The 23,828-nt window shown below is 41.9% G+C and overlaps 1 protein-coding gene across 2 annotated transcripts in view; it reads right to left on the reverse strand.

The window, feature by feature from the left end:
- The window catches only part of mcmbp (minichromosome maintenance complex binding protein), a 37,059-nt gene that overhangs the window by 10,178 nt on the left and 3,053 nt on the right, over positions 1-23,828 (reverse strand). The window contains exons 2-11 of one of the 2 annotated variants that reach the window (XM_048551473.1): positions 22,856-22,941; positions 17,144-17,284; positions 13,899-13,940; positions 12,838-12,939; positions 12,571-12,700; positions 11,586-11,737; positions 10,484-10,581; positions 7,836-8,014; positions 7,380-7,503; positions 5,354-5,471 (exon numbers count right to left, since the gene is read on the reverse strand). In XM_048551473.1, the coding sequence (XP_048407430.1) occupies positions 5,354-5,471; positions 7,380-7,503; positions 7,836-8,014; positions 10,484-10,581; positions 11,586-11,737; positions 12,571-12,700; positions 12,838-12,939; positions 13,899-13,940; positions 17,144-17,284; positions 22,856-22,941 (1,172 nt within the window). Of the gene's footprint in view, positions 1-5,353; positions 5,472-7,379; positions 7,504-7,835; positions 8,015-10,483; positions 10,582-11,585; positions 11,738-12,570; positions 12,701-12,837; positions 12,940-13,898; positions 13,941-17,143; positions 17,285-20,508; positions 20,814-22,855; positions 22,942-23,828 lie in introns of those variants that run through there. The other variant, XM_059653050.1, reaches the window with a different exon arrangement.

Below are 23,828 nucleotides of genomic sequence, written 5' to 3' on the forward strand. Positions count from 1 at the left end.
AGAGGTTGACTGAGCTCGGTCTCTTTTCATTGGCGAAAAGGAGGAGGAGAGGGGACCTAATTGAGGTATACAAGATAATGAGAGGCATAGATAGAGTTGATAGCCAGAGACTATTTCCCAGGGCAGAAATGGCTAGCACGAGGGGTCATAGTTTTAAGCTGTTTGGAGGAAAGTATAGAGGGGATGTCAGAGGCAGGTTCTTTACGCAGAGAGTTGTGGGAGCATGGAATGCGTTGCCAGCAGCAGTTGTGGAAGCAAGGTCATTGGGGTCATTTAAGAGACTGCTGGACATGTATATGGTCACAGAAATTTGAGGGTGCATACATGAGGATCAATGGTCGGCACAACATTGTGGGCTGAAGGGCCTGTTCTGTGCTGTACTGTTCTATGTTCTATGTTCTAAACGTTTGCTCCATGATATTGAGAGGTGAGTCGTCAGGCACAGCTGGAGAACCGGAATTGTGCCAGTGATTAGATGCTGGAATGCAGCCTTGTAAACCCAGTGGGATAGAGCGTCAGGTGAATTCACTGATTAGCTGGCCATGAGCAGCCATGGGACATTCTGAGTTTGCGTCCTGTTGCCTTAAGATTCATTGCTGGCAGAAGCAGCAGAAGGGCCTCCTGCAGGCCATACTAGAGATGCCGTTGAAGGAAAAGCATAAGCTAAATCCTCAAAGAAAAGGATCTGAAATCCCTGCTGGGAAGACAGAGTTTGAAAAGTTTTTTTTGTGACTCTTGGTGATCATTGATGTCTGGGTGGTCTGCTGAGAAAATCTGTGGAATCTGTCTTGGTCATATTTGCCATTCAATCTGCAAGATATAGTGTATGTGTGACCATAATTTGCTGAATAAGTCATACTTAAAACAAGTTAATTCTGAATGTTAAAATACAGGATAGATTCGTTGCTTTGTTGATTTTAGCATAGTAAAGGGCAGGGGGGGAGTTCTGAGATGTGAGGAAAGACTGGATAGACTGGAGCTATTTTCCTTGCAACAGTGAAGGCTGAGAGGGGACCTGATAGACATGCATAAGATTATGAGAGGCCAAAACAGGGTGAGTAGGGAGACAGAGATAATGGGAACTGCAGATGCTGGAGACTCCAAGATAATAAAATGTGAGGCTGGATGAACACAGCAGGCCAAGCAGCATCTCAGGAGCACAAAAGCTGACGTTTCGGGCCTAGACCCTTCATCAGAGAGGGGGATGGGGGGAGGGAACTGGAATAAATAGGGAGAGAGGGGGAGGCGGACCGAAGATGGAGAGCAAAGAAGATAGGTGGAGAGGGCGTAGGTGGGGAGGTAGGGAGGGGATAGGTCAGTCCAGGGAAGACGGACAGGTCAAGGAGGTGGGATGAGGTTAGTAGGTAGCTGGGGGTGCGGCTGGGGGTGGGAGGAAGGGATGGGTGAGAGGAAGAACCGGTTAGGGAGGCAGAGACAGGTTGGACTGGTTTTGGGATGCAGTGGGTGGGGGGGAAGAGCTGGGCTGGTTGTGTGGTGCAGTGGGGGGAGGGGATGAACTGGGCTGGTTTAGGGATGCAGTGGGGGAAGGGGAGATTTTGAAACTGGTGAAGTCCACATTGATACCATATGGCTGCAGGGTTCCCAGGCGGAATATGAGTTGCTGTTCCTGCAACCTTCGGGTGGCATCATTGTGGCAGTGCAGGAGGCCCATGATGGACATGTCATCAAGAGAATGGGAGGGGGAGTGGAAATGGTTTGCGACTGGGAGGTGCAGTTGTTTGTTGCGGACTGAGCGGAGGTGTTCTGCAAAGCGGTCCCCAAGCCTCCGCTTGGTTTCCCCAATGTAGAGAAAGCCGCACCGGGTACAGTGGATGCAGTATACCACATTGGCAGATGTGCAGGTGAACCTCTGCTTAATGTGGAATGTCATCTTGGGGCCTGGGATGGGGGTGAGGGAGGAGGTGTGGGGACAAGTGTAGCATTTCCTGCGGTTGCAGGGGAAGGTGCCGGGTGTGGTGGGGTTGGAGGGCAGTGTGGAGCGAACAAGGGAGTCACGGAGAGAGTGGTCTCTCCGGAAAGCAGACAGGGGTGGGGATGGAAAAATGTCTTGGGTGGTGGGGTCGGATTGTAAATGGCGGAAGTGTCGGAGGATAATGCGTTGTATCCGGAGGTTGGTAGGGTGGTGTGTGAGAACGAGGGGGATCCGGTTGTGGCGGGGGCGGGGTGTGAGGGATGTGTCGCGGGAAATGCGGGAGACGCGGTCAAGGGCGTTCTCAATCACCGTGGGGGGGAAGTTGCGGTCCTTAAAGAACTTGGACATCTGGGATGTGCGGGAGTGGAATGTCTTATCGTGGGAGCAGATGCGGCGGAGGCGGAGGAATTGGGAATAGGGGATGGAGTTTTTGCAGGAGGGTGGGTGGGAGGAGGTGTATTCTAGGTAGCTGTGGGAGTCGGTGGGCTTGAAATGGACATCAGTTACAAGCTGGTTGCCTGAGATGGAGACTGAGAGGTCCAGGAAGGTGAGGGATGTGCTGGAGATGGCCCAGGTGAACTGAAGGTTGGGGTGGAAGGTGTTGGTGAAGTGGATGAACTGTTCGAGCTCCTCTGGGGAGCAAGAGGCGGCGCCGATACAGTCATCAATGTACCGGAGGAAGAGGTGGGGTTTGGGGCCTGTGTAGGTGCGGAAGATGGACTGTTCCACGTAACCTACAAAGAGGCAGGCATAGCTGGGGCCCATGCGGGTGCCCATGGCCACCCCCTTAGTCTGTAGGAAGTGGGAGGAGTCAAAAGAGAAGTTGTTGAGTGTGAGGACGAGTTCCGCTAGGCGGATGAGAGTGTCGGTGGAGGGGGCCTGGTCGGGCCTGCGGGACAGGAAGAAGCGGAGGGCCTTGAGGCCATCTCCATGCGGAATGCAGGTGTACAGGGACTGGACGTCCATGGTGAATATGAGGTGTTGGGGGCCAGGGAATTGGAAGTCCTGGAGGAGGTGGAGGGCGTGGGTGGTGTCACGGACATAGGTGGGGAGTTCCTGGACCAAAGGGGAGAAAATGGAGTCCAGATAGGTGGAGATGAGTTCGGTGGGGCAGGAGCAGGCTGAGACGATGGGTCGACCAGGGCAGGCAGGTTTGTGGATTTTGGGAAGGAGATAGAAACGGGCTGTGCGGGGTTGGGGAACAATGAGGTTGGACGCTGTGGGTGGGAGGTCCCCTGAGGTGATGAGGTCATGAATGGTGTTGGAGATGATGGTTTGGTGCTCGGGTGTGGGGTCATGATCGAGGAGGCGGTAGGAGGTGGTGTCAGAGAGTTGGCGTCTGGCCTCGGCGATGTAGAGGTCAGTACGCCATACTACCACTGCGCCACCCTTGTCTGCGGGTTTGATGGTGAGGTTGGGGTTGGAGCGGAGGGAGCGGAGGGCTGCCCGTTCTGCGGGGGAGAGGTTGGAGTGGGTGAGAGGGGTGGAGAGGTTGAGGCGGTTAATGTCTCGACGGCAGTTGGAGATGAAGAGGTCGAGGGAGGGTAGGAGGCCTGGGGGTGGTGTCCAGGAGGAGGACTTGTGTTGGAAGCGGGTGAAGGGGTCAGTGGAAGGAGGGTTGGGTTCCCGGTTGAAGAAGTAGGCATGCAGGCCAAGACGGCGGAAACTCTTCTTTATTAGCATAAGTCAACTACCAGGGAGCACAGATTTAAGGTATGACATAGAAGGCTGAGGAGAAATGGGAACTGCTTCGGCGTGTGAAATAAGCTACAATGAGAAGGCACAGTATAAGGATATTAAGTATAAAACCTGGGAATCATCCATGCTATCACTGGGTATAGGACATGCACAAAAGTTCCAATGTCCTGTAATAACTTGCCCAACCTGAACGACTGACAATTGGCATGCTGTAACTTGTTTAGGTACGATTGAAACAGCTGTTTAAAAAGTAGTACAGAATGGAACCAGAGAAAGTACAGAAAAAAAGGCACTCTAACAATGATGTGCTTTGGTGCAAGTAAACTTGATATAGCACATAAACCAGTAAGCCACAAGTAAGTGGGAAAAAAATTATACCATGGAACTGATTCTTTAATTGATTTTAACTGAGCCTAATTGTCTTAAAATACACTTCGGACAGTGGAGTCTGGACTCACTGAAAGGGAGGTGACTCAAACTCTTAAATAACAGTGCTATTTACATATTCAATTGTGCCGCAACAAACTCCAGCACTGAGTCAAAAACTGGAAAATCAGATTAATGTCGTCAGATCTTGTTTGACTGGTGCAGCAACGATGGGTGAATGGCCTCACTTTTGAGCTGTAAGTGGTTGGCAGTCTACATTTGAACAAGGACATTCAGAGTGGCTGCCAGTTTCACAGCAGTAATGACAGGACAATTTTAAAATCATTACCTCATCATTCCCTCTCTTTAAACATGTTTTACAGCTTGTTTGTCCAGGATAGGCTAAGCACTGACTCATAGCTTTTGGTCCATAAAGTTGTCTTCTCATTTAAAATTAAGTAAAAAAAAGTAATTTCCAGATGTCCCAATAACTGTTTTCCAACTGGTAAAGTAGATAGAGAAAATCCATCTTCTCTGGCATCAGACAACAGGTCACAACTTCAATATCATTGATAAGATCATTGAAGGGAACATGAGAATTTTTAGCCCTCCTTTATTATCATCTGGAACACTACCTGACGAGGGTAGAAGTTCTTTCCATAAACAGGTTTAGAAAGGCACTTTGTCAGGTTTTTGAGGATGAGGATCATACAGGGCCACACAGACAAAGCAGAAATGCGAGACTGTCAAAGAGCCATTTCAAACACAACAGGCTTAGTGGCCTCTTTCTGTATTCTATGGTTCCATGAGTCAATGTTGAATCATGCTAATTTATCTGTCCTTTACAAAACTAAACAAACATTGCAGCTTGGAACAAGAATATTGGCAAACAGCTATCAATTGATGGTCCAATTCTAAGTTGTGAACATTATTTTAGTCAAATTTTCCTCAACAAAAGAAAGCAGGAGTACACTGCTTGACACTATGTTGTACTGGTGGTGTATATTCTCAGTCTAATTTGAGGAGGAACATGTATTACACCATGATATTCTCAGCCCAAGGCTCTTAGTCACATTAGTGTATGATTACATGTTTCTAGTCTTATTCTTAACCATTTCCAAACGTTTTTGAGAGGTATCCAGAATGCCGCAAAGCATGATAACCCCTCAAATCCATTTTCCTGGCTGCGTGTCTTCCTCATATACATGGGCCCCTGATAATTATCACTGCTAGTGCAGAAATATGTACATTCTAAAGTTCTATGTGGCCCAATAAACCACAGTAAACAACTTTAGCAAAAAAGTGACAGAGTTGAATAATCATAATCCCTAATCTCCAAATGATTTAACCACTTACTGAGGGAACCAGCTGCTGAATGGTCCTGTGAAGATGCTTTGTGTACAAGTTATTCCTTGGGCAGCCACTGAGATTTACTGTGAATTTACCCAGTGGTAGAATGTCACGCCGCGAGTATCTGCAACATTGATCAAAACAGATTATTAAGTACTTCATCAGCTGCTTCATTTTATTAGAATAGATGAAAAGCTCAGAGAATATAGAATTAACTTTTCTGCATCCAACTGTAACTCTTAATCAAATAATCTAATGCATAAAATTGGCACATCCGCAAAAGCTTCTTGCTTGCATTCTTGTATTTAATTGCCATCTTCCTCTCCATCCCCTACTTTATGACTTTTTGCATCCAGTTAAGATGAAATCCTCCTATGCAAGTCATGTTATCTTTACACATTCTAGTCCCTGGGTGGTTTGTGAAGCAAGTATCTCTGGTGCACCATGACCTTGAATTTGTGTTCTATGTAAGTTTCAGTTTTCAACTTTATTTCCCCCCACACCGCAACTGCATATTCCACATAAGTTAGATGCTCGTGGTCCACATTCTGTGCTCTAGTACTAGTTTCTTTTTTTCCTCTCACAAAAATAAGCTATCTAGTTTAGACCACATTCACAATCCAACATCCTAACCATTTCTGCTTTGTGTTTATTCCGGACAGCTACTGCCAAGGCAACAAATTAAACGTTATTTTGCTGTTAGCACCATCCTCAAGAGTTTTGCCCATTTGATCCAAAGCAGGAAATACAAAACATCTCATCCTTTTGCTTGTTTCAGCTGAGCATATCAACTCCCTGTCAAATAGATTTTCAAAAAAAGGAATCCAGAAAACAAATCTTCATTTGAGTGGCATAGGTGGTAGTTAGGAAGTCTTGGGTAGCATTCCCTGCCTCTGAGCTAAAAGCTCCAGCCCCACTCCAGGATTTAATGGCCAAGGAAGGTGAGTTCATATACAGTCAAACAGGTTGAGCATCAACTTGAAAATCCTCTTAATGCGCACCAAAAAAGGGTAGAAGAGCAGGGGAGAATCCTGATCAGCTACATAATGCAAAAAGTGTATAGAAGTAAACGTTGTCACAGCAAAGTCCCTGATCGGCCAGTTGGCTGAATAGCTGGTGTGGATCAGAATGGTGCCAACAGCATAGCCAGAATGGAAATTGAACACTAAGTTTGATTCAGCACCTGCCTGCTTGCGTTATTTGGGGTGGAGATCGCAGTACTGTGTCTTGATCTGCCTTTGGCCAGAAAACTCAAAAGGAACCAAAAAAAAGGCAGAAGCTCTCATGGCACTGCATATTCAACTTCAATCTTCCCAAAAAACCCAAGATTGCACATTCCACAGAAACAATAAGAAAAGGTAACCAAACAAGCAATAGGGGGTCATACTAACATAAAAGTAGCTGGTTGTCTTCAACTGGATTCGACGAGAAGTAAATTTTAAGAAGTCTAAATTAGTGGGGAAAATGTGAAATACAGCTGAAGAACATCAAACAAAACCCCATCTCCACCAACTAAATGTACCTCAATTAGAAGCAGTGCCACTCAGCAATGCAAACGTATTATGCTGTAAAGAAAAGATTGCTTAATAACACAGAAAATTGTGATTCTGAACACTGGAAAGATTAAGTTTGTACTTGAATTGATATTTTTTTACTGACAGAACAAACTATAACCTTGAGAATGAAAAATGTCAGAATGAAAAACGTCATTGCTGCTATCTTCATTCGTATACAGTTTATGAACATGGCAGATTGCAGAAATTACATTAAAAAGGATGAAACACATTCATTCAGAAACACCTCTCCATGTGATTACAAAACCTCACTTCCTTTGCTCAAAATAACACGTACACCAATTTAAAAAAGGTTATAATTTCACCTGAATGTGATATTAAATACATTCTTTGGAGCAAGCACTGGCCACAGAGTCTTTTTAATGTCATCGACAAAAAGTATGTTACAGTCGGATTTCAATGCAAGTGCTAGATTATGCATATATCAAAAATGATGGAAATAAAGATGATATAATTACACCGTAGATATGAGGTGCAGCAGAAGATATTCAGCAGCTAGACTGTCTCCCAGTAACGCGTGTGTCAGGAATCCAAGCAACTCTGCTCTGACTGTTGACAAATCAGGCAGAATGTTTGTGATAGCTGTAATAAATCAGAAAAAGATACTTTAAGAATAATATTAATTTCAACTAAGTAAGTAAATGCAAATTGTTTTTAGGCAGTTATGATTTGTGCCTTTCCCAACAAAAACAATTACAACATACCAAAATCACTTCTAACTTGACAGCATTCTAATAAAATCCATTTGTTGTATTTATGGTTTACAGCTGCTCAGAACTTGCATCTCAGATAAAAACATTTATCACACTACCATCCTCTTTTAAGAGTCCGCACATGATCCACTAAGCCTCTGAAACTCACATACACAGGCATCACAAATACATTTAAAAAAACATAGCTAAATGGAGACTCACAATCCTTGCTTTCTTTATCCTTCAGGGTGGTAGGAAGGAAAGGATTGACATGCTGCAGTTTGTGAGTCACAATGGCATGAAGCCTTGGAACCAATGAAGGTGGAGGACTGTGAACACGCTGCTCCTCCATTGTGTCCATGCATTCAATTGGATCCAGGATTGATGAACCATCCTTCGTACTATGTCAATGAAAAGGAGAAAAAACTCACACTAACTATTACCTCAGTGATAATAAGCCTGCAAATTTCAGATTTGACTTCCTTCTAGTTTCAGCACGTATGAAACAACATCTATATTTTAAAAAAAACAAGCTCTTTCATAGATGGTAGGAAAGGCCGATGCTGGAGAATCTGAGATAACATGGTGTAGAGCTGGATGAACACAGCAGGCCAAGCAGCATCAGAGGAGCAGGAAAGCTGGTGTTTCGGGTCGAGGCCCTTCTTCAGAAAAAACTGAAGAAAGGTCTCGACCCAAAAGGTCAGCTTTTCTGCTCCTCTGATGCTGCTTGGCCTGCTGTGTTCATCCAGCTCTAGGCCGTGTTATCTCAAGCTCTTTCACATCCTACTTTTCACTGCTCTGAATTGCTCCATGAGAAAATCTCAATGAGAAATGTACGTTTTATGTTCAGATAGGAACCGAAGATTCAAACTACCATTTCATAACCAATCAACACAATGCGTAATGGAAAACAGAAATATTCAGCAGGCCTGATTGCATTAATGTTAAACATAGGCTGTTAAAATTTTAATTCAGTCGCTCTACAAAGTAACTGACAAATGGGACTGAATGTTCAAATAAAATATCAACATTGTATCGTATTTAATTTTTAGGACTTGGTTGTCACTATCATTTATTGCCCATCCCTAGTTGCTATTGAAAAGGTGGTAGTGAGCCGTTTTCTTGAAACGCTGCAGTCCGTAAGCTGTAGGTGGACTCACAATGCCATTAGGGAGAAAATTCTAGGATTCTGTGACCTGACAATACTGAAGAAATGGCAGTTAATTCCCAAGTCAGGATGGTGAGTGGCTTGGAGGGGAACTTGCTGAAGGTGGTGTTCCTGTGTGTATGCTGCCCCTGTCCTTCGAGATGGAAGCAGTTGCAGGTTTGGAAGATACTGTCTAAAGAGCTTTAACGATGGTGGGAGTGGATGTTTGTGGATTTGGTGCCAATCAAGAAGGGTGCTTTGTCCTGGATGGTGTCAAGCTTCTTCAGTATTGTTGTATCTTGACTCATCCAGGCAAATGAGGAGTATTCCATCGCATTCCTGACTTGTGCCTTGTAGGTGGTGGACAGATTCTGAGGAGACAGGAGGTCAGTTACTTGCTCCAGTATTCTTAACCTCCAATGTGTTCTTAGTGACTGTATTTATACAGTCATACAGCTTGGATACAGCCCCTTCAGTTCAACTACTCCATGCCAAACATAATCCCAAACTAAACAAGTCCCACCTGCCTGCTTCTGGCCCATATACCTCCATTTATACCACTAGTCCAGTTCAGTTTCTGGTCAATGATAGCCCCAGGATATTGTTTGTGGGGAATTCAGTGATGGTAATGCCATTGAATATCATGGGACAATGGTTAGATTCTCTTTTACTGGAGATGGTCATTGCCTGGCATTTGTGTGGTGTGAAATGTTACTTTTCACTTTCTAGCACAAGCCTGGGTATAGTCCAAGTCTTCTTGCATTGAACATGGACATCACTAGCTGAGGAGTTGTGAATGGTGCTGAACATTGTACAATCATCGTCAAACATCCTTACTTCTAACCTTGTGACGTGAAGGGTGGTCGTTCATGACCCACTAAAGATGGTTGGGTGTGGGACATCACCGTGAGGAACTCAAGCAAAGATGCCCTGACTGACTGACCTCCAACAACCACAACCATCTTCCATCATGCCAGGTAGCACACCAACCAGCAGAAAGTTTCCCCATTGACTCCAGTTTAGCCAAGGTTTCTTGATGTCAGTCATTTAAATGTAGCCTTGATATCCAGGGGTGTCACACTCACCTCACCTCTGGAATTCAGTTCTTTTGTCCATGATTGAAGCAAGGCTATAATGTGGTCAGGAGTAAGTGGCCCTGGTGGAACCCAAATGGACATCACTGAGCAGATGCTGCTTGATAGCACCGTCAATGACATCTTCCATAACTTTACTAATGATCAAGGGTTAACTGATGGGGTGATAATTGGCCAGGACGGGACTGGCCTGCTTTTTGTGGATTGGACGTACCTGGGCAATCATCTAAATTGTCAGGTAGATGGCAGTATTGTAGCTGTAGTGGAACAGCTTGTGGTAAGGGTGCAGCAAGTTCTGGAGCATGTCTTCAGTCCTATTGCCAGAATATAGCCTTTTGCAGTAATGCAGTGCATCCAACCATTTCTTGTTGTCACATGGAGAGAGATGATTTGGCTGAAGACTGGCATCTTTGTGATGCTGGAGACCTACAGACGAGGCCTGTACCTGAGGAATTAAAAGCTAATTCTCGACCTCCTTGAAAACAATAAACCTCTTTAATTTCTACTGCAGGACCAAGTGCTTCCAGATGAAAGAATTATGAAAATTAAAGAATCACAGAGGCTCAATAAACAATCCTTGCACATTGTCTGATGAACACAGCATTCGTATTGGTGATGTGGTCCCTTACCTCTCGTCATTTATTACACCAAGTGCTGGATCCACTGATAAAATCCCATACACCTCCAGCACGTCATTTACTTTGAAATTATCCCAGTCCTCATAGATCTATCAAACAGAAGAATAAAATATTCATGTACAAGCAGTCTGAATCAAACAAGCATTGGGTAAATACAAGAGGAAAGATGTACAACACTTTGAAGCAAGAGCGGTGAAGATAAATTGGACAGCCCTTTCAGAGAGCTGTCTCCGGCATGATGGGCTAAGTAGCTTCTTTCTGTGTTGATTTACTCTACAATGTCAGAGATGCAACCACAATATGAACAGGTATTTGCTTCATTGAAAGTGGTGATCATGGCACTTATACAGGACGTAAGTTAGTCAGTTGTTTTAACTAGAATAGTGGAATAGTTTGAAAAATTAGTTACAGCAAGTGTATTTTAATTTGTTAAATCATTTAACTCATGAGAACATTAATCATAAGAATTTTTGGATAAAGTAAACTTTCCCATGAAGTTTCTGCATTCAATTTCTTCAAATGCACTTGGTAGGATATTTGCAGTGAAAGATCTCTGTAGCAACCTGGTGAGTTCCAAAAGATCAAGCATTAGCAAAGCTTAACATCTTGTCAGGCACAAACAGCAATGAAGTTAGGATTAGGGCTTATTTGTGTCCATACTATCCAAGGGAACACATTAGAGTGTGTTCCCTCTCTCAGAAGTTTTGAGCATGTAAGTGTGTTGGATAAAAATAAAAAAAATCTAAGACTACAAAGAGGTTTTACTTTCTTCTAATTGGTCAAGACACAAAATGGAAGTTCTGGAAATTACAACGTACATGCAATTATAGCTGCCACCACATGTATTAAAATTTAATTGCAGCAATCAGCCTGACAATATTTAATTGAAATGCCCAACTTATGCACAAAAAAATGCAATTTTTGCCTTGTAACCAGTTCTATGATGATGTAAACAGTTAAACTTTCAATATCTATTTTATAATATTTGAAAATTACATCATTGAAATCAATCACTACACTTATTAATGTTTTCCACCAAGTGCACAGACAATATGCAGTTCATCCTTCAGAAACATACTAAACATATTACTACCTTAACAAGACATGCAGGGCCTTTCTCCCCCGGTAATGGGAAGTTGAGATCAATTGATGTAGTGCAGTTAGGCAAATTCTGGTGTGCACCTGGTGCTTCCTTTTCAAGGCGCTTAGCATCACCACATGCTTGTGATCCACTACAGCCAGCACCTGGTATACAAGTGGGGGGGAAAAAAAATAGGATCATATCTTCCCTTTGGCTGACTTCTAACCTTAATTAGGAACAAATGAAGTTTCAAAATGATCATCTTATTAGTAAATGTAAAGTGTGAGCACAACATAGTATGGCATTTTACCAATTCACAAGAGATTAGATTTACTTCAAGTTACCACCATACTGATTACTCACACATGTTTTATAACACAAGTTGAGTTAGACTTCTTTCTGTACTAGGAGGGAGAGATGGGTTGGGATGTAATTTCCACACTTGAAATGCATCTAGAAAAATATTTTAAATATCTTGAAGAATAGTGGAGTGAAAAATATCCTTTCAAGTATGATCCTTTTCTGATTACTGCTTTGAGATAATAACAGCAGTTTGGGAAAATCCTACGTTGTGACTGGCAACAAGGCAGCTCTCTCATTCAATTACAGATGCTTCAAGAAACAAGCAACAGTGCAATATTACTGCATGTTACCATGAGTTGCGCTGTAGAATAAACTGCAGTATCCAGCAGCATCAGTATTTAGATTGTTCTCATTTCTGCATTTCTATCAAAAAAACAATTTAACAATTTGAAATCTTTCAATGCTGGACAGATATTAAAAACTAACTGGAAAAGAAAACATATACTATACACTACAAGGTAGAGATGCACATGCAGTCACAGTCAGCCAAAAAGCCAAATGACAAGCGTGTATGGATCAAATACAGTTCAATTAAACAAGCGAGTTTCCAGTATAGTTTAGGACAGTTTTTTTTTGCTGGGTTTCTTGTTAGCAAACTCAACTAAGTACAAAATTGCTGAATGTATGCCCCTACCTGAACACTGCTCCTTTAATTTGTGAGGATGCATTTCCATGTCTTCATCCTCCTCATAACTCCTTTTGTGTCGACTTGGAGTATAGGACGTAGAAGGGTTACCACGCGCTTGACTGGCACTGGCATAGGCGTATGAAGACAATTTAAGGAAAACAGAACTACATGGTTACATTGTTCAGTTAAATTGCTTTTATTTATTCATTCATTCATTCTGATGAAAAGCATTTCAGGATTAAGCTAAAGCAACGAATGTCATCAAAAGGATATTTCTTTGACCCATTCTGACTCTCCAGGCACTGGAATGCAGTAAAATGTCTGTCTCTCCAGTGTGACACATTTGGCAGAGTTTAAGGCAACCTCCTGTTGGAGCTGGGGAGAAATATAAATTATGTAACACATGCCAACAAAATTCCGTTATCATACCCCAACCCAACATTTCACTCAATACAAATGCTGAAAGGTAACATACTGCAACAATTTGAACTTAAAGAGGAGCTGTATTTCTATATATAGTATTTGCTAGTGACATCATTGCAATGAAAAATTTTGGGTAAACTGACTGTTGCAATTGATTTTAGCAGCTCTGAAATCTATTAGCCTGCAGGAAGATACGTACTTGAACACCATGTGAGACACAGATCAAAGTGAGCTAGGAAACCCTGAATAATCTGTTGACACCCACCAGCAATGTTCACAATTGAACGACACACCACTAGGCTGAAATGTGCATATCAAAAATATCTTCAGGAATGCAATGGCAATGACACAATACGTGAAGGTCTTAAACTTCTTTTTTCAGTGAGTATGTACCAACTGAGCCAACATGTTCAGTATTTGTATTTACAACAGCAGGGTAAGATGGTAGTCATTTACAAACAAGAGCCGAGAGGAGGTGCAAAGAGTACTTTTATAAAGTAAAGGGTATACAACAATACAAATGGGCAACAAACAGTTGTTAAAAAAAAACGTCTGTAACCATTGTTAATGAAAGGGATTTCTGCATTTTTTTCAAAATTTGAAAATGTCCTTGTCTTCAGCATTCAATCACCTTTACATATGACCCTAGCTCCATCTACTGTTATAAAGGAGCTGTGCACTTAGCCATTTTTCAGCATATCTCCATAACTGAGAAGATCGTTGTAGATGTTACTGCTTCATCAATCTTACATTAGCTAAAACATGGTTTCTAGGTCAGCAGTTGTTTGTTCCAAGGCTAACTTGCCCATTAATCGTACTTAGAAGTTACAAACGCTAAATCGGTGGAATTTGGCGCTTAATATGCAATTGTCTCACAGAACAGGAAAAGTGCTTGGAATACAACTACTTACTCCACTCTCAGCAACATCTTTATACTTTCCAAAACGTAGAACCTATCAAAAAAACAATTTAACAATTTGAAATCTTTCAATGCTGGACAGATATTAAAAACTAACTGGAAAAGAAAACATATACTATACACTGAGATAATGGGAACTGCAGATGCTGGAGATTCCAAGACGATAAAATGTGAGGCTGGATGAACACAGCAGGCCAAGCAGCATCAGCTTTTGTGCTCCTGAGATGCTGCTTGGCCTGCTGTGTTCATCCAGCCTCACATTTTATCGTCTATATACTATACACTACAAGGTAGAGATGCACATGCAGTCACAGTCAGCCAAAAAGCCAAATGACAAGCGTGTATGGATCAAATACAGTTCAATTAAACAAGCAAGTTTCCAGTATAGTTTAGGACAGTTTTTTTTTGCTGGGGTGCTTCAGTGCACGTAGTGTAAGCTGAATCTATTAAAATTTTCAGAATATAATCCAGTAACAGTCCAGGAATGATGCAACCAGGGTTTTCCATTTTGGATTAACTCCCAAAGGAGGTTTATACTAAGACAATGCTTTAGCACATCTGATCCCACCATTCAAGAATTTCACCTCTACATTCCTGCGTCTTAGCATAGAATGATTTCTGTAAAAAGCCTTGACTACCTATGCTCATAAACCTCTCCAGCTAGTCATCACCCTCTGCATAAAGAATCCTTTCTGAAGTCTGTCTTAAATATACCCATCACTATCCTAAAGCCCTGCCCTCTTGCCCTGGTATAAAGGAGCATAATTTCAGGTTTATCATCTCGACGCCAATTACTATTAAATGACATTTTGTACAGATATTTAAAGTGTCAAAGGCCAAAGAACAATTCTGCTTGAAAGAAAACTGTTCCATTTCTTACAATCCGAAATCTCCAGGAGTCAGCCAATTAACTGAAGGCAAATATTGGTGAGCAATGATATCAAGTACTAAAAACTTTGGCCCAGTTCACCAGATTTACGCATGGAGATTATACTTGATGATTACGTGGGAGGTAGGGAAATGCTCAATAGAGAATAGATGGGCTGAGGATAGCCACTGATGCAAACTCACACAGCTTGAAGGTGTATCAAAGTCTGAATGCCTTCAAAGTTTTAAACTAAATGATCAAATTTAAAGAATTCAGACTGACAAGTGAAAGCCTACCATTGTAATATAACAGTTTTTTGGGGCGATGGGGTTGAAGATAGGAATGTATTGATGGCAACTATCAACTGGGTAAGTTTCAGAGTATTACAGCTTATTGTTAATCCATATGATCCATGCCGGAATTGGTACCTTCACTGATCTGGCTTCCCAAATTGAAGTGTTCCAAGCACCCCAGCAAACCCAGCTCCTGTGTGCTATTAAACCGATATTCTATTATTGTGAAGAATAGGAAGTGGTTATGGTTTTAAACTTCATGGTTGAACATATTAATCCCTAAAAAAAAACAAATAGATACTATCAAATTAAAATTAGAAATCTTGTTGTTGAACTTTGAATTCACATTTAATGGTTCCATAAAAATCCTTGCCTTAATGGGTTCTACTCAATTTCTTACTCAAGGTAGCATAACACATCAAGATAAAACATCTGCACCACACAAATAAACCATAAGACTTTCTTCCTGTAAAGGAAACCCTCTTTCAACTAAAAGGACGGAAGAAAAAAAGTACTTGAAACATTCACATTCTTTGCAGTCTCATCCCAAATAGCAAGGAGTGGAAAATCTAATTTGATTGGTGAAAAATGCATGTGGAGCAGAAATTGTAAAGCCATGGGAATTTGTGAGAGGAAAGTTGATGACCAGCTAAGCTATATCCTACTACTTGACAAAATGATTAGCCACAGAATTGCTAGTGCAGCAGCAGAAAATGAAGAGCAGCTCTGCAAAACAAAGAGAAAAAGCCCCTTTTCTGCACCAGTGCAACCCAGGATGGTTTTCATTTCATATAGCACTTGTCCAAGGTCAAAAAGAACTGTTAATTTTGCTGCTCTAGAATATTTACAACCTCTGGACAGGAACGGTTCAAAATCTGAAGACTGGTACATGATAGATTCACATCAAAAATCATTGAGCACTCAGTCAAAATTTATGATGACACAGAACTGGATTGATAAACTTGCTGCTCAGCAAACTGTTGTACCACATTTCTTATGCATTTGTGTTATATATACAGAAGACACATCCTACAAAAGCAGCAGCAAACAAACTGTCAGAGGTACTAACTCTGGTCATCAGTCTGTCGAATGACAAAATCTCAATCACTTTATATCACATCTTAATGGTCTGTGAAGAGACTAAAATGAGGAGAAAATACAGCCAAAAATGTGCACATGTATTGTATAAAACATGATATTTGTCAAGTCCAAAATATGCATGAAACTTTGGATAAGGACTGAAACTCAATTTATGATTTGTGCACTTTAGACCATTTCCCTCCATTTCTCAAAAACAAGATTCCAATTGATTATGGAAAGTACAAAATTTTAACGTGAGGCAACATCTACACTAATTCTATACTTAAAGAACTTTTTATTTACAACTGTGAAGGAAAGTGTACATAGGCCAATCCAACTATGGCGTCCTGTACAAGGTTAAAACAGACATCATGAAAAAAGAAACTAATAGCCAGTGATACTAGAGATTATCAATTACATTATTCCTCTGCTAAGTAAACAACCTGTTCAGTCAATTCTCAAAGTCCCTCTTAAGGCAAAACATCACTACATTTACTTTATACCACGTGACCAAAAGGTAATCAAACAGTTTGGAAGTATGTCTTCAAAAGCCTTATAGGGCCCAAACTACCAAAGTATGTCAACATCTTGGTTTTAAAATAAAACTTGCACAATCATAATGTTTATTATGACAAAGAAGTCAAAGGCATGTGAAATTTACCAGGGCAAAAGCAGGCATATGCTTTCAGGCTCTGGGGGCCAAGAACAATATCTGATCACAATGGAAACTGAAAATCCCAGATTATCATCACAATATTTTGCAATGTGCTTTTACCTGGAAGTACAGGCTACGCATGAAAAACATTCCACAGCAGCTCTTCTACTTCAAAGTTAGAAAATTCACAAAAATTTTAAGGTTAACACAATAAAGTTCTCGTGAAATCTCAATAAGTAAAATTTGAGAAGTTGAGACAGGGCCTGGTTTAATGGTCATCATTGATTACATTACATTTAAGAGTTGTCACAATGCATCATTTCCACATGTAAAATACTTACTCTAGATTTGGCAGATGTTTCCACAGTTTCATAAATTCCCATATAAAACTCTGGATCAAACATATCCTGGATCATACAGCGGAATTTGACCAAACTATTTGGCTTCAAGTAATGCAGTGGAACATCATTCAAGGAGGGCACCTAAGGGAGAAGCTGTACTTCAATCAAATCATTCATAAGGAATCCCATGTTAGCCATCGAAGTAAAAGCATTTCTCATTCACTAATTTTCATGCAAATCATGAGCCTTTGGAATTAAAAAGTTCCAGGACTCTCCCAAGTAGGGAACACAGCTCTTTCTGTGTACCTGTTCTACTCCACTGTATTTTAAATTTAATCAGTACAAAATTAACTCTGCTGCTGACAACGTAACCCTAAAACATTAAGGCGAAATGCATTCTAATGCCATCAATGCGAATATAAAGCAGTATGAAATTTCCTTTGTTAAAATCGTCTTATTCCAGTAGCCTAAATGTGATTCAGCTGATTTCATTGGAAGATTTCACTTCAGTTATACAGTCCTGGTTAGATTACATCTAAAGAATTGTGAACAGTTCTAGGCACCCTACCACTGGAGGGATATTTTGCTGAGCAAGGAGTGAATGCTCCTTTACCAGAAAGGTACTTGGACTCCAAAGATTAAACTATGAAGTGAGGTTACAACAGCTAGCGTTAACTTGCTGGATTTTTGATTTCATCAAAAGTTTAAAGATATTGAGCGTAACAGATTAAGTTGGCAGAGAGAAACTCGTTCTGCTGATTGGGGAGTCTAGGAGGCACAGCCAGATCTTTCAGGAGTGAAGCTTGGAAGAAGTGAAACACTAAAATGGATGGTAGAAATCCTTGCTGGTAAGGCCAACATTTATCATCAGTCCTTAATTGCCTTCAACGAGGTATTAGTGAGAAACCTTCTTGAAACACTGCAGTCCCTTTAGTGCAGATGGATCCCCAGTGATATGAGTAAAGGAGTCCCATGATTTTGAACCAATATGTTTCCAAGTCAGAAAGCTGTGTGGCTTGTAGGAAAACGTGCAGGTGATGCCGTTTGTATGCATCTGCTGCCCTTATTCTTCTTGGTGGTCACACATTTGAAATGTGCTGTTGAAGGAGCCATTGCTGCAGTGCATTTGTGGATGGTACACACTGCTTCCATTATGTACCAGCAGTGAATGAGACATACACATAAGGTAGTGGATGTTGTACCAAAGTTAACAATAGGATGTGATATCAAGGAACATGGGGCAAAAGCAGGTATCAGCTCAGTTACAGATGAGCCAATGATCTCACCGAATGGCAGAGCAGGTTTGAAGATGAAGTGATCTACTCCTCTACGTGTTCCTAAACAGCCTCAATCAAAAAGATAAAACCACTTTGCCCCAATGTAAACGATCATTAAGCTACATCGACAATAAACAGAAATGAATTTTAAATATTGTTTCAAAACACATTTTAAGGATGCATGCCTTGGTACTAAGTAGATGTCAGATATGGAAAACATTTATTCACACGATCAAATAAAAATAACAGTCCAAATTATATGTTACAAATAACACTAATGGCAACAACACTAACTATTGTGTAAACTGCACAGCAACTTGTGGCAACCAAGCATGAAAATCAGGAATAGAGACCAAAAGAACTGTGGATGCTGTAAACCAGGGACAAAAACAAAGTTGCTGGAAACGCTCAGCAGGTCAGGCAGCATCTGTGAAGAAAAAAAATCAGAGTTAACGTTTGGGTCCAGTGACCCTTCCTCAAAATCAGGAAGCTATAGAATTTTTCCAAAAATTGCACCGTGCCAGTGGTGCACGGATAAATGAAACACTCAATTACATGGAGTGCAAGAAGTAGGGAGACTAGCAGGATATATTAACACTAAACTTGTTGGGGATTGTCTATTCAATGCAAGTGAATATTTAGTATGGGTAGTTTAAATTACTACTAAACAGTCTCTCCACTCAATTAATTGTTAGAAGTGTGAAATTTATCATTACTTCAGGCTTTAATTATTGTTGGGAACACTGGAAAAATAAAAGCTTGTTTCAAATATCGTAAATTGATATTTCTCTTCCTTAATCCCATGGTCTTCTCCTTTTAATTTCACTTTCTGTAGGTGATATGGTATTTAATTAAATATTCTAACTAATACTTCCTGCTTCAGAAGCCCATGAGTCAGTTAGCATTGCTCAATCTGATCTGTTAAGCCAATACACTATTGCTACCCTGGTCACACAGATCCCGGGTCCACGAAGACGGTGTTGTGAAGTGGATTTCTAATCACCACAAGCTCCAGTGAAAAAGTCCTCACAAAGTCCACATAAAGGCTTTGAGTAAGTGCAAAGTATTTTGTAAGTGACCACAAATTCCCAACTGTTATTTGAATTGCACAAGAAAAATATTCGAACGAATGTTAACCCTCGTCTAATATTTGACATGAGGTAGCTTGAATCAATTTGGTAAAATAGTCAACACTTCGGGGAGCGGAAGGAAAATTTTCAAATCTGAGGTTTTTTTCCGTGTTCGTTTGTGGGATGTGGGCATCACTGGCTGGCCAGTGCATCTTGCCTATCCCTAGTTGCCCTTGGGAAGGTGGTGGTGAGCTACTTTCTTGAACTGCTGCAGTCCACCTGCTCTGGGTTGACCCACAGTGCCATTAGAGAGGGAATTCCAGCATTTTGACCCAGCAACAGGGAAGGAACAGGGATATATTTCCAAGTCAGGCTGGTGAGTGGCTTGGATGGGAATTTGAAGGTGTGGTGTTTCCTATGTCTGCTGCCATTGTCCTTCTAGATGGAAGTGGTTCTGGGCTTGGAGATCTGTCTAAGGATCTTTGGTGAATTTCTGCAGTGCATCTTGTAGATAGTACACACTGCTGCTACTGAGCAATGGTGGTGGAGGGAGTGGATGTTTGTGGATGTAGTACCAATCAAGCAGGCTGCTTTGTCCTGGAACTTCTTCAGTATTGTTGGGGCTACACTCAGCCAGGCAAGTGGGGAGTTTTGTGCTTTGTGGCCAGGCTTTGAGGAGTCAGGAGGTGAGTTACTCGCCACAGTATTCTAGCTTCTGACCTGCTCTTGTAGCCACTGTGTTTGGGTAGTGAGTCCAGTTAAGTTTCTGATCAATGATGACTCCCAGGATGTTGATGGTGCAGGATTCAGTGATGGTAACACCATTCAATATCAAGGGGTGGTGGTAAGATTGTCTCTTATTGGTGATGGTCATAGCCTAGCATTTGTGTGGCGCAAATGTCAAGCCTGGATATTGTCCAGATCTTGTTGCATTTAAACATGGGCTGTTTCAGTAACTGAGCAGTCATGTGTGGTGCTGATCACTGTACAATCATTGACGAACATTCCCACTTCTAACCTTATCATAGAGGGAAGGTCATTGATGAAGCATCTGAAGATGGTTGGGCCGAGGACACTACCCTGAGGAACTCATGCAGAGATGTCCTGGAGCTGAGATGATTGACCTCCAACAACCACGGCCATCTTCCCATGCGTCAGGTATGACTCCAACCACCAGAGAGTCTGTCCCCAATAACCATTGATTCCAGTTTTGCCAGGGCTCCTGGATGCCACACTTGGTCAAATACAGCCTTTTTGTCAAGGACTGTCACTCTCATCTCGCCTCTGGAATTCAGCTCTTTTGTTCATGTTTGAAACAAGGCTGTAATGATGCCAGGAGCAAGATGGCCCTGGAGGAACACAAACTAGATGTCACTGGGTGAGTTATTGCTGAGCAGGTGCTGCTTGATAGCACTGTTGATGACATCTTCCATCACTTTATTGATGATAAAGAGTAGACCGATGGGGCAGTAATTGGCTTGGTTGGATTTGTCCTGCTTTTTGTGTACAGGACATATCTGGGCAATTTTCCACATTGCCAGGTAAATACCAGTGTTGTAACTGTAGTGGAACAGCTTGGCTAGGAGAGCGGCAAGTTATGGAGCGCAAGTCTTCAGTACTATTGCCGGAATGTTATCAGGGCCATTAGCCTTTGCAGCATCCAGTGTCTCTAACTGTTTCTTGATATGACGTAGAGTGAATCGAATTGGCTGAAGAACCGGCATCTGTAACGCTGGGGTCCCCGGTAGGAGGCTGAGATGGATCATCCATTCAGTACTTCTGGCTGAAGATTGCCGCGAATGCTTCAGCCTTATCTTTTGCACTAAGTGCTAGGCTCTTCCATCAATGAGGACGGGGATATTTATGGCGCCTCCTTCTCCAGTGAGGTGTTTAATTGTCCACCACCATTCACGAATAGATGTTGAAGAAATGCAGAGCTTACATCTGATCTGTTAGTTGCGCGATCACTTAGCTCTGTCTAAAAACTTAGAGACAGTAAGAACTGCCGACATTGGACTCAGAGGTAATGCAGTGTTCGAGGAACACAGCAGGCCCGGCAGCATCAGAGGCGTAGGAAAGTTGACGTTTTGGGTCCTTGTCGTGTGATCTCTATCCATTACTTCCTGCTTTTGCTGTTTGGCGTGCAAGTTGTCCTGTTTGGTGGCTTCACTGGGTTGACACCTCAGTTTCAGGTATGCCTGGTGCTGCTCCTGGCATGCCCTCCTGCACTCTCCATTGAACCAGGATTGATCCACTGGCTTAACGGTAAATGGTTGAGTGGCGGATATGCCAGGCCGTGAGGTTACAGAATGCACTGGAATACAATTCTACGGCTGTTGATGGTCCACATCGCCTCATGGATGCCCAGTCTTGAGTTGCCAGATCTGTGTGAAGTCTGTTGCATTGAGCATGGTCACGGTGCCACACAACACAATGGAGGTTATTGTCAATGTGAAGGCAGATCTTTGTCTCCACAAGGAGTGAGTGACGGTCACTCATACTGATACTGTCATGGACAGATTTATCTGCAGCTGGCAGATTGGCAAGAATGAGATCTAGTGTGTTGTTCCCTCTTGTTGGTTCCCTCACCGCCTTCCGTAGACCCAGCTCTGTCCTTTGGTCCACGCCAGCTCAAATGGAGTACTGCTGCCGAGGTACTCTTGGGTGGGAGATTTCAATGTCTACCACTAGAGAACATTTTGTGCCCTTGCCAGCCTCAGTGCTTCCTCAAAGTGTTGTTCAGCATGGAGGAGTACTGATTCATCAGCTGCGGGAGGATGGTATGTGGCAATCAGCATGAGTTAAGCAATTCAGAAAGAAAAGAATGCTAACAACTTCCAAAATGCTTTAACTTAAATTGGAGTCTAAATCAGAAGTGACACTGTGACAAAGACTAAAAGGAAAGTACTTGTGGAATTTTTTTGTCACAAAATCATAGATTTTTGTCTTGAAAGAAAGTTACAGTTATTAAACACTGAAATACATCACTGGTCGTCTAACTCCATCTGGTCAATGTAATTAACGGAGTACTGGAAGCAATACTACGGTTTCAGGAAAAAAACCGCAGGTTCTCAAAACTGGTGTCAATAATGACAGTTGTGCCACCTATACCATTTTTCTAATCCTGACTTATTTTGTGTTTACTCGCTCCTACAATTGTGTTACTGTGGCACAGAACTCAATGTTTTGAGGCGAGACTAGAGGGCTTGCTAGACATTTGTGAAAACAAACAACTTTGTTAGCAATAATTCCCAATATTTTGAAATGGTTTTAATTCCTCACAATTACAAGCAATGTTTTATTTATATAGCCACTGTGTTTAAACCAAACTATATAATCAAAACCATATTTATATCATCACCTACCCAACTTGATGCAGTCGTCTCCTTTAGCTTTTCTCGGAAATATTCAATCACTTTTTTCTCCCATTCACCACCAGCACTATTCTGAACTGCAAAAGTAAAAAATTCAATCAAGATCCAGGTTTGAAAAACACTTCCATACCCACAGTTTGATTTTTGTAGGTTAACTGGATGGTGAGGGGAGTCAGAGCTGCTGGCACATGATTTATAGAGCACCCAGACATAAAAATGTCACATGGCCCTTCAGAAACGTTACCAGGCAAAAAGACAAACAGAAATCTCAGCAAAACAAGAGCTTTTCACGCGCGTACGTGGCGCGGGGGGGAGGGACCAAACATAAGTTTTAAGTAAAAAGTGGAAAGGAATTGAGATTCAGAGAGTTTGTGACCTACAGACCATAAAGCATAGCCACCAATGGGGGTCAGGAGGATGGAGAGTTCAAGGATGAGAAGGGAAACCCACAAAGATTGGACAAACAGGCAGAAAGCTAGCCACCAGGATACATGAACATCAACTAGCCACAAAACGACATGACCCACTATCACTAGTATCCTTACATACAGATGAGGAAGGACACCACTTTGACTGGGACAACATATCCATCCTAGGACATGCCAAACAGAGACACGCACAAGAATTCCTAGAGGCATGGCATTCCAACCGGAACTCCATCAACAAACACGTTGATTTTGAGCCAATCTACCATCCTCTGAGAAAAAGAACAGGAAAATGACATCACCAACCCAAGGAAACCTAAACAGATAAATAGAAAGCGGGACATAACACCAGCGCTTCATCGGAGGCTCACTGATGATGTTACCTAGAATGGTGACGAAATGTCTGAAAACTAACCTTCCAGCTCAGCGAGCAAACTCACATCCAGAACCTCAATCTGAGCTACAAATCTTCTCAAAACTCGCTAAACCACAAAGATATTAAAACAAAAAGATGAAAATGTTGAATGGAAAATAATATA

Source organism: Stegostoma tigrinum, chromosome 20, assembly GCF_030684315.1.
Source record: "Stegostoma tigrinum isolate sSteTig4 chromosome 20, sSteTig4.hap1, whole genome shotgun sequence".
Lineage (NCBI taxonomy): Eukaryota > Metazoa > Chordata > Chondrichthyes > Orectolobiformes > Stegostomatidae > Stegostoma > Stegostoma tigrinum.